We start from the raw sequence: 19,376 nt of genomic DNA, 5'->3' as shown, positions 1-19,376 counted from the left end.
GATTTTCTACGTTCCAGCGCTACTGAAACTGTGTTGTCTGAGCTGTCCACCAAAGGTCAGTATCTCCATTCGTTACTGAGTACTAGTGGTTTAACAAACATGCGTTTCCTCTGCTCCACCTTTTATAATACTGTTAGCAAGTGGGAAAAACTTAACAAATTAAATTTGCTACGTAATGTCTTGAAGAAGATTGTATAACTCTTCTGATTTGATCTCTTTTTCCTGAATATTCTCTTCCTCCTGTAGATCTTAATTGCTTTTGCTAAGATTTAACACTTTTATTGCCATTGTTGGTTTTTTTTTTGTTCATTACTATAAAATTAATCTTTTTACGTTATAGAAAATGAATTTTGTTACTTTATTAAACAAGTTAACAAAAAATGTAATACTTACGTTACATTGTGTTGTTATAATTCATTTTATTTTTTTCAGTTTGTTTACTCATTGTACATCAATGATTTTCCTGTATTTTAGGTGTTCCAATGGATATTAGTCATTACAATGCCTTATTAAGAGTGTATCTTGAGAATGAACATCAATTTTCACCAACTGAATTTTTATCTGAGTTAGAGCGGAAAGGGATTGAACCAAATAGAGTGACATACCAAAGATTAATAGCTGGTTATTGTCAAAAAGGAGATATTGATGGTGCTACACAAATTCTTGAATTTATGAGAGAAAAACAGATGCCAATCAGTGAAGGCGTTTTTAATGCTCTTATTCTTGGACATTCCAAAGCTGGGTAATTTTTTTTTTAATTTGGGCATATTATTTAAATATTTTGTGAATATATATTTATTTTTGTTAAATTATAATTACAATAGTACAGTCAAGTACCTCACACTGTTATAATTATCTAGCTTTTCTAATAAAACAGTTATGGTATAACTGATAATAATAATAAAACTGATGATAATATAACAGTTGGTGGTTACATGGCAAATTGTATGAACAGTGTTTGGTATTTTTTAGTTTTCATGATAAAATATTTAGACTCTCGCATGACTAAATGTATGTGTATTATGCACTGAAATAATTTCTAATAGTTTTCTACTGTTTTATAAGAAAATTATATTGAAATTTGAGATTTTATTTACTATATTTTGTTTCATTATATTAAGGGATACACAGATGCTAAATACATACTTTCATTTTAAGAGATTAAAAATTTATAAATGTTTATTGATATAAAAATGTAAAGTCATGGAGTTAAGATGATTTTCAAATATTTAAAATGACTTATTTTCAAATATATGTAATTGTGCATTAGAAGATCTTTTAGAGCCATTGATGGTATCAAAAGGTTCACAGACAAGCTTTATTTTACAAAAGTTTTTTATTTACTTAATTTTGAGTATCATCTCCTTCAAAGTTGTCACCCTCTGCAATAACGCACCTGTCCCAGCATTCTGGAAACTTATGGAATGAAACCTTGAACTTGTCTTTGTAAGTGAATCGAGAACAACCTGCAATTTGCCTGAATCTTAGCAGCAGTGTTAAAGGGGCAACCTTTCTTTCAGCTGCATCTTCACCTTCGGTAAAAGGAAGAAGTCTGCAGGAATTAAATCTGGCGAGTAAGGTGGGTGCAGAAGCAATAACATTTGTTTGTGAGAAAATGATGAACAAGGAGTGCTTAGTAATATGATGTGTTATCATGGAGTATTCAGTTCTTCAAGTATTATAGATCTGGTCACTTTCGCCAAATGTTTTCCCTCAGTGCCTCAGAACTTGACATTAAAATTCTCTATTGACGGTCTGGTTCTGGGAGGGGAAGAATTTCTTTGTAAACAATGCTGTGGATGCATAAAATGATGTTGACCATGCTCTAGAGTTAGTGACGACTTTTTTCTTCTTCAGTCACAGAGATGATGGGCTCTTTCACTGTGATGACTTCTATTTTATTTTAGGGTCAAGACTTGTCATCTCTGATGATCAGGTCACCCGCAGCATTCTGACTGAGATCTTGGCTTTAGTGCGATGTTTCTTCTGATGCGGAGTCAGCAAGTGGGAAATGAACTTTGCAGCGTCACACCGCATATTCAATTCTGTTGTTAGGATTGCATGCACTGACCATATGACATACCAACAATGTAACATTGCTGACAATTTTGTCCACATTTTTGGGGACAATGCTAGTGGAGCATCTATCGGATTGCTTGTTGTCCTCCAGTGACATTCTACTTTTGAAACATGTGTGCTAATCAAAAAATTGTTGTGACCCATTGTCTCATTGCTAGAAGCAAATTGAAGTCTCTAAAGCTGATTTTCTTAGCTTAGTGCAAAATTTCACGTTGGTGTTAGTTTCAAATTCTTATTCATAGTGTAATCATAGACAACCACACTTACTTAATCACAAAACCGCCAATTTAACAACTTCCAACATCAACATAACAATATAACTTGGCACATTGCATTATAAAGTTTAGAGATTAGGCTTGCTGCTTCCATAACCCTGTGCTGTCATCTGTTGACATGCTACAGAAATAGTACAGAACCTTTTTTATACCACCTCATACAGCTCTTTTGTTAGAAAAAAATTAACTTAACCAAGTTATGTAATTTACACATTTATATTTCAAAATGTATATGAATTGATATAATTTATGTTAATATAATTGATATATATAATCAGAAAACTCAGATATACATAAACATATATATTGAAAATCCATCCATCGTAAAATTTTGGTTTCTATTTTTTTTTTTCCTAACTTTATTGCATTTCCAGGAGTAATTGTGTAAATGTTTAATTGTAACTCATTTTAGTACGTTAGTGAAAAGTAATAATTTAAATTATATACCAATTGCTAAATGATTATTTCCATTAATGGAGTTCATTTTTTGTGCACACACATATGTATACAAGAAAATAAATTGAATAATGCATTTTATAACCAATTTTATATTGTATATTTATTTTTGCTATTGTATTTATTTTACTTATTTAAGTATCTTTAATTTAATGCATCAATACTTGCAGTGATATGAAAAGTGCACGAGGTATCCTTAATGTTATGGGTCAAGCTGGTCTGGAGCCTAGTGCAGATACTTATTCAGCATTATTGTGTGGATATGCATGTGCTGGTGATAGTGAATCTTTACAAGCTGTATTTGAGGAGTGTGAAAACAAAGATATTTATCTAGCTGATAGAGATTATCTTGAAATTGTGTTTTCCCTTGCTGTTAATAATCATGATACTCTTGTAGAATCTGTGAGTATATACTTTATATCTACATATAATTTATTAGCCTTATATGAGTTGAAGTCTTTTTAACTGTTCTGTAATGTTTTTAGGACAGCCGCAAGGACAGTCATTTGAGAGTATTGACTGGTTCTGATTTCATATCCAAAGTAATAAAATAATCATAATATAAAACTATATTTATGACGTTTAGTTTCAGTCCATCATAATTTTATTTTAAATATCCTTTTATCTTTTTCATATCTGCCTAAATTAATGCAGTTAAATATTGATGTTTAAATTAGATTCTACATCAGAGTGCCTTATTTTTGTTTCACAAAACTCCAAACCATCACAAGTAAATTCAAGAAACCTGATGCTTATTCTAGCCTTCCTTCATCTATACATACATACGTCTATATCATACAGAGAAGAGTTACCTCTTACAGTTCTGCTAGAAACTTGAAGTTTAGAAGAAAATGTTGAAGAGAAGAAAGTTATAGTGATTTAAAAAGAAATGAAAAAGAGGATCCAGATTTTTATGAGAACCTCATAAAATTACTCAAGTGAACTTAATGATCTGGTTCATGATCTTAATTTGTCTAAAATACAGTCAGAATATTGGCTTTAAGGTTAAAACAGTAGAACTTCTCAAAAGTGACACTAAAATTTGTTTTTCCACGTTAGGCAGCAAGAATTTCAGCACCTGTTCTTACAAGGTAATATAGTTTACTGCAATGTTGTAAATTCTTTATTGAATTTACTAGAACAACTTTACAATCTTATGAAGTGGAAATTGTTTATAGATTTTTCTAAAACAAATTGAAAGCCGCCTTCTTTCACTATGAAAATGAAAAACCCTCAATTTCTCTTGCTTAAGCAGCACAAATGAAGGAGACGATATGAAATTCTTATTGACAATTATAAAGCATGAAAAGTATTCTTGGCACATATGTTGAAACATAAAGATGATAGACATTTTATTAGGACTGCACCTCAGTTATACTAAGTACTGATGTTTCTTTTGCTAGAGGGACAATAGAGACAGGAAAATCACTACATTAAAAAAGACCGGCTGAAGAGAGAAGCACCCATAGCTAAGTAGAATAATGTTATTTATCAAGCTCTTGTGAATCCAAAAATTGTGTACTTTCCACAGTTAACTTTGATAAAAAATTTTGTGAAAGCAATAGATCATAACGACCAAGGTTTCTTATACCTTAAAAGCAAGTTTCGCAGGATCAGTGAGGCAAAAATCAAAGAAAAAATATTTGTTGACCCATAGATACATAAGCTAATGACGGATTTTGACTTATGAATGTATGAATGAATGTGAGAAAGCAGCTTGGGTATCATTTCAGAATATTGTTAAATCATTTCTGAGCAAAAAGAAGACTGTGAAGTATGTGAAGCCTATGTGAAGTTCATTCAAGCATAGTGAATGAACTTCTTGAAAATTATAAAATCTGGGATACTGTATGTCTAATACACATGTTAATTCAGCTTTTTACTTTTTTCCACCTAACCATGGGGGTGTAAATTGGTAAGCATGGTGAATGCTTTCACCAGCATATATCAATGTTGGAAACAAGTTACCAGTGAAAATGGAGCTTGAATTTGCTTGACAATTATTACTATAGACTGAAAAGGTACATTTCAGAGGCTGAATACAGGAGAAAACTAAAGAAAAACAAATATTAGGTAAGGTAATATCATACTATAAGTTCTGTAATTCCTTTAAAAAAAAAGGTTTATAATTTTATATATGTATGTTTGTATAACTAGCATAATTGTATGTTTTTAAAAGGTGTAAAGTAAGAAATTACATCATGGAAAACGTTTTTGAAAAGTGTAATTGTTCTGCAATTATCAAGGTAGCCAAGTGACCAAACTAGAAGAAAAGATGGAACTAGAGTCAGTGTGTTGTCTGGATAATTATCTTTGGGAAGATTCATTACTGTTTAGGACAACTGATGGATGTTTGTCGTGTATTATTATCATAATTTCATTTACAGAATTATTACATTTAGTGACTTATGTATAAACGTTATATTGAGATAAATTGACCCTAGTTATAATTTAATTACAGTTAGTTTGTATTTGTTATATTAGAGACATTTTGATCCTTTTGAGTAGTCCAAATCTGTTCTTATCCTGGATATAAATACCTAGTTTTACTTAAAAAATAAATTAATCCTATTTGAAGCAATGAAATTAAAGTACAGACTAAACATGTTACCACAAATTTATTATTGAATTTCTATTTGGTATATATTACACACTATTATACTTTCACTGTATTTGTTACTAATTTTATTTTATGAAAGATACTAGCATAATTAAAAATTACAAATAATATGAATAATGAATTATATTTGCATATTAATTAATACAAGACTTAGAAAATTTGTAAAAATTAATTAGATTATTTTATAATAAAAATGATTTTGTCTTAATATTTCAATATTAAAGCTTAATTTTGCAATATATATTTATGTTTAAACCTTTATAAAAATATCAGATTTGTACACTTGCTCTAATGAATTATTCTTTTTGTTTATTAAAAGGTTTTAAAAAAAGTGAATCATAGTTTTGGTTACAATCAAGATGCAACTAATGTAATTTTACGTCTTGCTAACAATGGAAAAGAAAATGTTGCATTTCAAATTTTAGAAACTATGCAGCCTCCATTAAAACAGGATGGACAATCTGCTCCAATTGGTGGATTTTTTATCAGACAAATTATTAAATGCAATATGGTAATTTTTAATTTTTCTTCTTTCATTAATTATAGATTATTGTATTTTATTTTTATTTTCTTCCTTAAAAATTCTAAAACAAATTTCAAAAATTGTTGTAAAAAATAACGCTACTCAGTTCGTAAGTTTTAATTTTTTGAAATCTCTGTCATATTATAAATAATTTGGAATAGACCAGTATATCAAAATTATCTTTTAATTTTGATGTACTGAAGACCCCAATGTAGTTTAGTTTTTAAACTGAATTTATTTAATTAAAACTTTTTAATTAAACAAATACAAATTTTTAAATGATATTTTTTAGACATTAGTGCCTTGATAAAAAAAAATAAAAATAATGTTAAAATATGACATAAGAAATAATTGTCAAACAAGAGATAAGAATGTCTAAAATATTGGATTATGGGTGGGTGGGAAGTGCCCATACTCTAAGAAATTATTAGGATAGCTGCAGCTTACCTTCTATGGATCTAAAACGTCTGTTTGGGTTCCACCATGTTCAAAGCAGAGCTGTATGTACCTCCACGTCCACTTGTTCTTTCACAACAGCATATCGGGGTGATCATTTCAAATACTGATCAAACAGCATCTTGGAGCTGCTTATTATTGATGTATCTGGATTTTTGGATCTCTTCTTTTACAAAACCCTGTTGTGCATTGTCAGGTGTGGTGTGGTCACTGCTTTTTGCTGGCCAAGACAATGGAGCTGGTAACTCTTCTAACTCAAGTCCGATCCAGGAACTCAGAAAAATTTCATCTGAGGTGTCTGCAGACATTCAAAGCAAAATGCACTGGAGCACTGTCTTGCTGACACCTAATGATGTCAGCCACCTCTTTTGCCATTAATTCGGAAAGCACTCGCTTGACGATCATTCTCGGATAACTGTGTTGATTAACTGTACCATTGAAAAAATAAGGACCAAGGAGATGTTCAACTGTCATCCCAGCCCAAATCATAACATGAGGTGAATGGTGTTCAATTTCCTCAAAAAAAACGAGGATTTTTTTCATCCAGAAAAAACATTTCAGTTATGACAGCTTTGATAAATCTCACACTTGTCTGAGAACATGATGTTCTTTTTATCATTTGCTCTTGGAAAGCATTCAAGCAGTAACTAACATACACAAATAGGTTGATCAAGGTCATTGCCACTCAACTCATTAACTGTGGCTGAATGAAAACATTAAACTATCAAGTCCTTCCATACATGATCTTGCATTGTTGATCTTGGAATGCCTAACTTTGTAGATCATTTATACATAAATTTTGTCGGTGATTGTTCAGTAGATGCCTCCACAACATCACTCATCTCAGCTTGAATACTCGGCCTCCCACTGTGTGGTGCATCAAGAACACTTCCTGTTGCAAAAGCCTTCTGGACCCATTTCCGTAATGCTTGCCTTGATGGTGAAGATTTCCCAAAATGCACAAATGAGTCATTCATAATGTTCTCCAATGTGTGGGGACATTTGTGGACCCACACACAAGCTAACAAATGATCTTCGACAGTGCTGCACTTGTATCCACCATTGTGGATACAAGTGCATCATCCAGACGATCCCCACCGCGGCTTATTCTCCCCAACTTTTCTAGTAGCAGTGAGCGATATCAGTAGTAAGAATTGCCAGCATTAGAGCCCAGTTAAACTGTATTTATTAAAGTATAAAGGGACTTCCTGCCCATCCCATATATATATATTTTTTATATAGTTTGCGTGTAATTTTCATGAAGTTTCATGTAAACACACTTTGAATATATCAGAGTAACTTAAAATTTTTAATCATTTTATGATCAGTATTAAGTAATGATATGATAAATAAATAAAAAAATATTAAATTATTTGTGTGACCACTGCTAATCTTTTATTTTAAAAATATCTTTTCTTAAATTATCTGGAAGAAATTAACTTATAGAAGAAAATTTCACTTCTACAAAGTAAAAAAGAATCATTGAAGAGGAAGCGGTCATAAGCAAAGCTGGAACTTGAATTAAAGAAATTATACCTGCTGAATTGAGGACTAATTTTTTAAGAATTGTTTATAAAAGAAAAATATTTTATGTAATCAGTTTATAACACATCTTGATATTTTCCATTTTTGCCAAATCTAGTATGAACTATCATTGGATTAGTCCCTTAGTACACCATTGATCTTAATGTCCAACCCAAAATGTTCAGTACGTATTAAAGTCTATCAAATGTCAACAAAGAAGAAGGGTTCTATTTTAACAATTGTTGCAGCTATCACCATAATATCAATAGGAATAACAGATAAAATTTTCAGGCTTCATCTACCGGACTTCATTAATTATAACCCAGTTTTATTGGATTTATGTCTGAATAAAATATATTAATGCACACTAACTTAATAAACTGGAAATAACATCTACTAAAATCTTTATTTTATTATGAAGTCTTTATTTTATTTTATACCTACTTTGTAGCTATCATTCAGTATGAATGTTAACAGTATGTATTTTACACTTGAAAATAGTAATTAATAATACAGTTAAAAAATTAACAATTATGAGAAATGCTTATTGTTGTTATGCTTGCAGCCTGCCGAAAAAATTTTAAATATATGCAATATGTTGAAAGAAAAACATTTAAATAGTCGACCACTTCTTATTGCTACGGAAATTGCTTTACAAATTGGTAATACTGAGTTGGCTTTAGATTTATTTAAATTTATGCAGGCTGAAATGTATCCCATACGCAGTCATTATTTTTGGCCATTGATTGTTAATAAAGGACAAGATAAAAAAGGTTAGTGTGGTATTTTCTTATTAGTTTATCTATGTTTACATTAATATATTTTTTGAAATTATAATGTAGAATATACGCTATGTATGAATGATTAATACCTTATTAGTTTGGTTCTTCATCTTAAAAATTAAAAATAGAAACAATTATTTAATTACTTTGTAACATTTTATCCTGTGTTGTTACTGCTGACTTTTTTAATCTGGTTTTTCAGTTGTAAAATAATGCATTAATTAAATTAGTTCATTCCTAACTAACAGTCCTGCATTTTTTCCTTGGTTAGTATACATGGTATAATTTTTTCTATAACATGATACATGGGTTTTTTGGTTAAAATCATCTGACATAAACCTTTTAACTGAGAGTTCTCAGTTTTTCTGAGAAATTACATAACACAGTCAGTTAATGATTTTTCATGATAATAATATACAATTTAAAAAAATTTTCGATATCAGTTTTTATTGACAGCTATAGAGAGGTTTTATTGCCCTCAGTTATTGTTCTGCCTAACTTGAAACTTTCAAAACTACTTGTAACATTGTGTACAGTTTATCTATTCCTTTCCATAACATCTAAAATTAAAAATTGAAATCGTACTGCACTTTAAAGAAAAATTCAACATATGTATGCTTATTTAGTGTCCTTCATCTATTGAGAAAATGATTATGAACACAAAATAACCTTATTCAAGCTACCAAAAAACAAACTTACCTGAGAATGATAGCATTGTGTGGGTAGTTTAAAGTAGTTGCTAAGAACTCTAGTACATAGTACCACAAGATATCTGGCATTCAGGTACTTTTCCAAAGAATGGATTTTGTTGCAATCTTGCTTAATGTTTGCATGCACCAAATTTGACATTAATATGACAGTATTTTATATACAGTTTCTCATTTGCAAATAAGCTAATTTTGGTATTATTATTGAAAGATATATATGAAGAAGAGTCAGCCTAGTTTCTTATTCACAAAGAGAAGATAAAAAACCAAAATAAAAATGCAAATGAAAATGTAATATTCTCTATGTATTAAATGATTTTTTTCTGTTATGTTGGAAACTAGAATGAAACAAATATCAATAAAGTGCTACTGCTGCTGTATACAGATATTTTATTCCATTTTTTTTTATGTATATAATGGAGCAATGGTCATTACAAGAAGAGAACAAAATTTAAAGTCTGTTAAAGCAACATTGAAAATCTACTGGAAGTTAAAATTAAACCCTATTATAGAAAGAAAGAATCCTGACTACTTCTAAGTAACTCTGTGTAATGAAAAATACAAAAATTTCTCTGTAATGAAAAATTGTCTGGTTGAGTGGGCAGCACGAAAATATAATCTGATTTTCACTGTTAAAGTTACTGTTATTATTGAATTCATGATTCAGATAAAATAGTTGCTGTAATTCCATAGTGTAATTCTGCAACACATATTATGTGACATAGAGCACTGTGAATTTGGGTAGTGAATAATAGTACACATGATGTCATAAAGTATTACCTTCAGTGAATAGTAGTGCATTTGTGAAAACATGATGTTAGATACTGTATAGTTGTATTTTATTGTATTTATTTTAAGTGTTGTGAAATGTGTAACAGATGCTTTTAACTAGTATAATAAATGTAGTGTACAGTAATTGTCATCCTCACCCACCTCAATTAACGCTGTCAACCAGATTCAAAGAGCTGTATGTATGTGTAGACAATAGACTATGTGTAGCCGTAGACAATGTGTATGTGGTATGTTCTTCAGTTATGTTAAAGTTTTTCTTTTATGTGATAATGGCTAGGAAATGTAAAATCCTTCCTATCGAAGTAAAAATTAAATTTTTTTGAGTTTTTGAAGCGGGAAATAAGCAACTTGAAGTTTGCTGTAATTTTAGTTTGGCTGCAGAAGAAATAATAGGTAGCAACAGAGAAAAATTTCTGAAAGCACATCATGAGGGGAAACAATAATTGTAGAAAAATTAGAGTTCTGGTTTTCAGTCTACCGTATAAAACACTGTTTTAGTGATTTCAGTAACAAGAAAGAGAAAGATCACACTTTTTAATTGATGACTCATTTTTAAAAACTAAATTGGAATTTTTCATTAAAAGACTGAAAACTTTAAGGTCCTGATGGGTGGGACAAATTATTTAATTAACTATACGTTTGGCAAAATCAGTGGCAAACAAAAGATGTTGATGTAACTGTTATTAGTTTGAGAATGATTAACTATTTAAGAGATATATGGCAGAAGAAATGTGTAATATTGATAAAATGGGACTTGAAAAATGCCAGATAAGATGTTAAAATTTAAAAATGAAATATGTTAGTAGAAATTGTTTGTTCCAATATGATGAAAATGATTGGAACTAAAATTGGCAGTTACTAGCAGTGGGCAATTACAGAAAAAACTTTTGAAGTTTTAAAAACATCATTACCTTCAGAAGTACTGAATCTATAAATCTGTTGGGATGACTTCTCCAATCTTCAAATAAGAAACACAAGAATGGGATAATGAATTAATAAAGAAAAATACTTTAAGTTGTGGATAACTGTGCAGCACTTTCAGACATCCATGGACTCGCACAGATTAAAATTGTCTAACCCATATTATTATAAATTTTCTACAACCGATTGATCTGAATGATAAATCTATCAGTCATGTGTTTTAAGGGACATTATAAAAGAAAATGCTGCTTCATCCCGTTGAAGAGAGAGTAAATTATGAAATAATTTTAACTTATATTATGCCATCTGCATTTTTCAAAAATCTTGGGGACCTAGTGACAGTTAAAACAAGGTCATATTACAGAACAGTTACAGAAAAAGATGACTATCTGCCACCCATCAAATGGATAAAATAATATAATGTGCCACAGTAACTTCAGGTACATTTGTTTATCTGGATATTGATGAATATCAAAATGCTGATGAAGAGATAGCAGAAATAGTTTCTAAATTTATTGACAATAATATTGTTGAAATCATCCTCATCTATGATAATAAAGGTAGAAATATAAAGAAACTGAACCAGAAATTCTGTCACTAACTTCCAAACAAGTTCTGAATGCTATAAGATTCATTTCAACATAATTTAAAAGCTAAAATTTGACTGTTTTCAAGTAGTAAATATAGAAAATGCAGTTGGATTATATTACCAATCAAAATTAACACAGTCAAATATTACAAATTTTATTTATTTAGATAGATAGTTTTTCAGGAGTAAATAACAATACCTAATTTAAAAATAAACTATTTTGTAATTATTAAAATGTAATATTTTGACTGCCTTCAACAAAATTTCTTTACAGTGGATTCGTTGAATTCCTTTCAGAGAGAGTGTAACTGTTGTGTTAAATTTTTAACACTTCTCTGTTCTATATTTTTACTTCCTTGTATAAAGTAAAGGTAAAGTAAAATTAAAAATAAAGGTAAAAAGTAAGGTAGAAAAATTTCAGATTTCAATGGAAATATCCATTTTGACTAGTTTCCATGTGACGTTTGTATATATGTATATATCTTGCAAAATTCAAAAACGATTTGTCGTAGAATGTTGACATTTTGGATATTTAGGACTGTTGTAATATCTAGTTGTTCACATCCCCTTTTGATTGCAGTCAACTTGACCAAAAATGTCCTAAAAAGCCCAAAATGCAAAAAAATTTGGACTTTGGACTTTTTCTTAACTGGAGTAATAAGCCCTCATTGAGAGTTTTTCAACGATATATCAAAAGTGGTACTTACTTTCATTGGTTGTAGCCAAATAAAATTTTAATTAATGAAATATTTGGATCTTACAAGAGTAAGGCACATTGGTTCGAATCCGATTTCATTTCCTTTTTTTATTTATTTTTTTAACTTTAAATGTATTGATGTATTAATAATTAATTATTAGCCTCTGATTGTAAAAAAAATTACAATAAATATTAATTCAATAATAATAAAGATATGAAAAAAAATCAGAAGTTATTAGTGAAATAAAATTTTATGTACTTTTAAAAATGTGTATATGTAATTTAATAGGTACACTAGGAAGTCATGTGATGTACACATCAGATTTTTATAACAGTATTAAAATATTAACCTAGTTATTTTATTTTGTAATGATTTTACTCTCAAACTGTTTAATTTTATGATCAAATTTGTTTTAAATGAAGAAACTATACTTTTTTTATTAGTTTTCAACATAATGTGATTTTACTTTCTTGGGAAATTGCAAAAGAAATTCGAAAAATATTTTTTATTATCTTCCTAACAGCTAATATTTTTGCATTATTCTTATCTACTTTGGTATTTTTGGACCAAAAGTATTTATTTATGTCATTTTTTTATCAGTAGTTATTTTTAAGAATTAAAGAAAAAACTGGCGTATTTATTTTCAAAAGCTATGAACCTTTATAGTGGGGGAAAAGTTATATCATTTATGCACTGATATTTGTAATTAAAGATGTGATTAAATATTTTATGTCTGTGAGCAGTATACACTATAAAGTATCTTGCAAGAAAGTGGTAGGTAGTAAATCGTCTTTTAGGTAACTGCCCTAAGATGAGTTTGGTATTCTTATATTAACTTGATCATTACAACACTTTTCCTTCTCTTGGCAGTTAATTTAGCTGGTGTTTTGTTTATTTAATAATTTTTCATGGCCATAATTGCCCAGTAGCATAAAATTTAATACACACTTGTAGTAATAAAAGGTATATACATAACTATGTATGCAAATATAAAGCATATAGCAATTTCTTATACATTTATAAATATATATATATATATATATTAAAATTATATATTTTTGATATATATATATATATATATATATATATATATATTAAAATTATATATTTTTGATTTAATTTTTGTAGTTATATTTCTTTACTCTTTTGCAAAATAGTGCTTTTCTTTGAAAAAATGAATATCTTCCTGCATTAATAAGTATATCTGTTGTTCAATCTTTAGTATGCAAGTGTTAATTGACATATATTTATTTAATTTGTTTTATTTAGCTGTTCTAGAAATTTTGAGTAAGATGGCTGACTTTAAAGTATCTCCCAGCTATGAAACGTTGAAAGATTATGTATTACCTTATATTGCACCAGACGATTATAATGTTAGTCGATTAATAAATGAATTGCAGTCCCGCAATATATCAGTCGGTTCAGCTGCTGCCGCATTGGTGGGTTATCTTCTTTCTAAGAAAAACATCAAACTAGCTGCTGATGTCGGTGAGTTAAAATTACACATTTGTTGATATTTGTTTTCATTTCATTGTAACAATTACATTTTTGGTTATTCATTTATTTTTTATATGAATTAAGATTATATTTATTTATTACAACTCACCTTCTGCTTTATTAAGCAATATTAGTTTAAATTTTTAAAAGGAATAAGGTGAATGATGATTATCAAAAATAATTTTATTACTCTACTACTAGGATACTGTACTATAAATTATTTTTTGTTGTATTTTGTTTTGTTTATTTATATTTAGTAGATTTCCATAACACAGTAATTTAAACTTACCATTTTAATTTCCAAGAATCAATTTTTGCAGCTTCCTGCTCCTTTAATTTGTATTGAATTCCATATTTATACTGCAATATAATTCTTTTAAAAATCTATTATTTTAATTTTACTATAAATTATTCCACGTTTTGAAATTTTGAAATATGATTGCATATGTAAATTTTACTGGAATCTTTCCATTATTGAACAGAAAAATTTACACATGATTTCATAATACTTCAAAATTTCAAAACGCAGATTAATTTAAAATAAAATTAAAATAACAGATTTTTAAAAATAATTATAATTGTAAATTCAATACCAACTGAAAATGTGAAATGCTGTGAAAATCGATTCTTTGAAATTAATATAAGATTTACTTATTACTGTGTATAACACACATTGGTCAATATATCAATGGACTTCTTGAATTTGAAAAAAAGTGTGTGTGCGCGCTTTTTTTTTAAGAGCAATTTCTTATTTATAAGGAATATTTTCTTCAAAATTATTTCCAAATGGTTTCTTTATAATTGGTTTAGAAAATATATATATATTTGAATCTGTAATAAAATATATAAAAAATTACTTTGTTTTAATAACATAACAAGACAAAGGTCACGTAAATATATTTCTACATTAAACAAATTATAAGATACATCGAAGATTCCTTACTTTCATCAACTTTCATCTTGCCCAAACTTTTAGAAATTTGAATTTGATATAACATGTTAAAAAATAATTAGCATATGCAAATGCACTGGCAACAACATGGCAATTTTAGATAATAAAGTATGAGAACTAGACACACTTAATCAACTAAGCCACTCAAAATGTTGAGTGGCTTAGATACAGGTAATAAATTTTGAGGATTAAAAAATGTACTAATACGTAACACAAATTAAAATATACATAATAATACACAGAACAAAAGTTAAATTATTTTACAAACAAAAAAATTATTTTCTATGAGGGTTAAAAAAAGTGAAATTTAAAACCCTATTTTTGTTTTACTTGCATATATGAAATATGCTTATTTTCCTACATAATCCTTTCCTATTTCTATGCACTTAAGCCATCTGTCAACCATTTTTTTCAAACTCCTTCAGAGGAACTTTTCAGTCTAGTGCTTAGTCAATTTTGTAATGGTTCTCTCAAAATTTGTTTGCTTGCAATTCATTCAGTCAGCCAAAAAGATAAAAATTGCTTGAAGCAAGGTCAGGTGCATACAGCAGTTCAAAACCAAAATCTTAAGGGCAGTTATTAAGAAAATTATTTGTTTTGTTTGCTGTATGAGGTCAAGAAGCATTATCCTGAAACAAAATTACACTTTGGAAATTTACTGCACCATTTAGATTTGTTTTTCTTTCAGTGATTACAATACCTCATAGTAGTTTCTATTATTTGCCGTTTCATCTTTAGGTTTGAAGTGAATAAAAGCTGGATTTCCATACCCAAGAACATCTTTATCATCAATTTTCCTACAGACTTTTGAATTTTTCTGCCACTGAAGATGAAATATATTTCCAGACTAAACTTTCCATGTACTCTCGAGTTCAAAGTGATGGACACATCCCTTCAATAGTTTCATAAATGACTCGCCATTGTCTTCATAACATTTCAAATGCTGGAAACTTTTCAAATGATTCTATTTGTGGATCTATTGACGTGGAATCCACCAACCACAAATTTTTCAAAAATTTAAACAATTGTGGATAATATAAGTTCCAAACCATGGCTTATATTCAACTCATTTATTATTTGATCGTAGATTATTCGCATTTCTTCAACAATTGGAAAAAATTGGTGCTATTGGACAAAAAAGCAATCATTTAAAATAAATTTTTAAACACAACCACAAACAACCAGTAGTAAAGAGGTATACTTTCAACGAATAGATAATAATGAGCTTATGATTACAGCTGAATAGCCAGTGTTGTGAATCATGTGATCAGTAGGGAAATAAGAATTTGCCTTTATTCTTTACTTTTACATTGTAAAGGAACAAAAAAAATTTAAATCGCATTGTACTTTGAAAACATTATAAACAACATAAACTCTTCTAAACTTAATCTAAACCCAGTACTACATACATTAGTGCGATAACACTCAGCAATCTTAGCAGCATTGTGAAGAAGCTATATTTAGACCAAAACTGTCTGAGATTAATAAAATAGTGTTAGTTATAAACACTTAAAAAATATATACTGTAATAAATTTATAAATTGTTTAAACAATCAGATGTGCTTTGAATATACTTTTATGCAACTTGATGTAGTGGGTTTCACTTGCAAAAAATCTATATTTCTTATTTTATAATTCATAAAATAAATGCATTTTTTTTTTTTTATTGATGTAAAGTCATTTGACTGGTTTGATGATATTCTTAATTCCTTTCTATTGTGTAGTAATTATTTAACCTCACTATAAATTACTTACAACATCTTCAATTTTCTGTTTTATATACTTCAATCTTTGTCTGCCTTTTACATTTTTACTTTTTACTTCTCTCTGTTGCCAAACCTTGACATAATATACAGTCAATCAATCTAGTTTATTGCTTTGACAAAAACTTGTGAAATAAATTTCTCTCCTCAGTGGTTAATGAACCTGTTATAAAATGTAACTGCAAGAGAAGAAGCGAATGAAGAATGGGTTGCTATTAAGCAAGTGATTACGCAAGCAACTCAAGAAGCTTTGGGTACCAAGATTTTTAAAAAGAAAGAAGTTTAAAAATTTGGAACAAGGAAATTGAGAATGCCATCCAAGAAAGGCAAAGGGGCTAATATACAGATGAAAACAAACTTGATAGTTACATCTATAAGCAGAAAAGAAATGTTAAATGTCAAATTCAGCAGGTTCATAAACGTGCATGGGAATGTTTTGTGTCTGAAATAGAAAATGTACATGGTTGTCAGACCTTTTCTTTTTAAATGATGAAATGTCTTAATAATAGTTCAAAGATAGAGCTAAAATAGATGCAAAAAATTGCAAACTTGGATTCAGGTTACAAAAATATTTGGTTTCATCCTACAGTCAGTGAAGTAGAAGAAGACCTTGTACCAATGCTGTGGTTGATTTCATTTTATACAAGGAGTTACAAGAAAGTTTGAAGTTAATGAAAAATCAGAAAGCTACTGGTCTAGATGACATTAATTGAAGAATGGTGGAACTTTTTTTCCATGAGTTAGGCATAAAGTGATCTATGAAACAAAAAGAGATGCAATATAAGGAAGAATGCAATCAACACATAGAATGCATGGCAGATGTTAGCATTCTCAAAATGGCGAAATATCTGCTCCATTTGGAAGATGAATAGGACGATCTAAGAAAAGATGGTGAGGTGATTTGAGACTGGAACAGGCAAATGCCTAATCCTTGCTGGGGGATGAAGAAAAACTTTTCATTTGAAGATACTTTCATTTCATACTTATCAAACCAGCTAATTTCCAATATCTTCCTACCATAGTATGTTTCAAAATTCTGTTTCTATTCCTTTCTGTTTTCCCCATTCCTGTTTCACTGCCATAAAGCATAATACTTGTTATACGAGGGTTATTTTTTTTCAAGGTCCGATCGCGAAATAAAAACCTGTGCAAAAATTGGATGAACCTTTGCGCATATGTGTTGCGTAGCATCTAGTATGGCCTTCAATCACATTGCGTCACTTCGTTTAGTTCTGAACACGCAGCTAGCATGTAAACATGACTAACCAATAGCATCTCTGGCCAAGTGTTAAGTGCGTGCGGTAATTCAATTTCTTCAGGCTGAGGGTTGTAATGCAGCTGAAATTTATCGACAAATAAGTAATGTGTACGGTGAAACTTCAGTGAGTGACATCAAAGTGCGTAAATGGTGCAGGAACTTTAAAGCAGGAGGTACAGACGTTCATGATGCAGGCGGTCAGGGAAGGAAGTGAGTGTCAACCGATGATCTTGTTGAGCAAGTGGATGAGGCAATTCGAGAAAATCTTCTGTTCACAATTTCTGTATTGAGCGATTCATTTCCTGAAATTTAAAGGTCAGCTCTTTACACCATTGTGAGTAAGAGACTTCAGTACCGCAAACTGTGTGCAAGATGGGTTCCCAAGATGCTGTCCGACCATCACAAAACAATAGTGGACGCCTCCCTAACGTTTCTCCAGCGCTACCACAATGAAGGAGAAGATTCTTTGAACAAAATTGTCACAGTGGATGAGACATGGGTCCATTTTGAAATTGAAGAAACAAAAGAACAATCCGAACAGTGGATGCATTCTCATTCTCCCAGTAAACCAAAGAAGTTCAAGCGAACCTCCTCCAACAGAAAGTGTATGGCTACTGTGTTCTGGGACTGGAATGGAGTTCTCTTGGTGGAATTCATGGAACGTGGCATGACCCATCACTGCAGCCTCATACTGCATGACTCTTCAATGTCTACGAAGGGCAATTCAGAATAAGTGGAGAGGAATGTTGTCATCAGGCATTGTCTTTCTCCATGACAATGCTCGGTCGCACACTGGAACTGTAACAAAGAAGCTCCTGCAGTGTTCTAGTTGGGAAGTGTTTGATCACCCACCATACAGCCCGGACTTGGCTCCATCCGATTTTCACCTCTTTGCTCACATGAAACACTGGCTAGGAGGACAACATTTTGGCACAGACATCGAGCTGCAGTCCAGTGTAGAAACATGGCTGAAAACACAGGCGGCTCCGTTCTATGACGAGGGTATTGGAAAGTTGTTATCACGTCAAATGTCTAAATCGGAGTGGCGACTATGTAGAGAAATAGCGTAACTATGTAAGTACTTATTACAAATAAAAATGTTTTTATTTTCACTGTGGTTTTAATTTCGTGACTGATCAGACCGTGAAAAAAATAACCCTCGTATATATTTTAAAGAATCTCTTTCTGTTTCTTAGATGTATGTATTAGCAGACTTCTTTTTTTCATATAAGTTCTCCTTGCTTTTGCCATCCTGCATTTCATATCAACATTATTTTGTCCATCCTTCGTAATTTTATGAATTAACAAACTTTCTCTAATTTTAATATATTGTGATCCAATATTTTAATAATTTATAACACATTTTCTCTTTTCTGTCACATTTTATTACTTTTGTTTTATTCTTATCTTCAAAGTGAAATTTCTCCTAGCAATAAATCCATGCCAAAACGTCTGACTCATTTTTGGATTCTGTCAAAAAACCA

The 19,376-nt window shown here is 29.9% G+C and overlaps 1 protein-coding gene across 1 annotated transcript in view; it reads left to right on the top strand.

Annotated features, from left to right (window-relative positions):
• bsf (bicoid stability factor) overlaps nt 1-19,376 on the top strand; it is an 88,742-nt gene that overhangs the window by 8,266 nt on the left and 61,100 nt on the right. Inside the window, exons 4-8 of the mRNA XM_075368520.1 lie at nt 475-742; nt 2,981-3,212; nt 5,750-5,941; nt 8,499-8,706; nt 13,692-13,910. Coding sequence (XP_075224635.1) covers nt 475-742; nt 2,981-3,212; nt 5,750-5,941; nt 8,499-8,706; nt 13,692-13,910 — 1,119 coding nt within the window. The remainder of the gene's footprint in view (nt 1-474; nt 743-2,980; nt 3,213-5,749; nt 5,942-8,498; nt 8,707-13,691; nt 13,911-19,376) is intronic.

The sequence above is a fragment of the Lycorma delicatula genome, chromosome 6 (genome assembly GCF_047948215.1).
Source record: "Lycorma delicatula isolate Av1 chromosome 6, ASM4794821v1, whole genome shotgun sequence".
Taxonomy (NCBI): Eukaryota; Metazoa; Arthropoda; class Insecta; order Hemiptera; family Fulgoridae; genus Lycorma; species Lycorma delicatula.
This window is presented reverse-complemented; position numbering and strand designations above follow the sequence as displayed.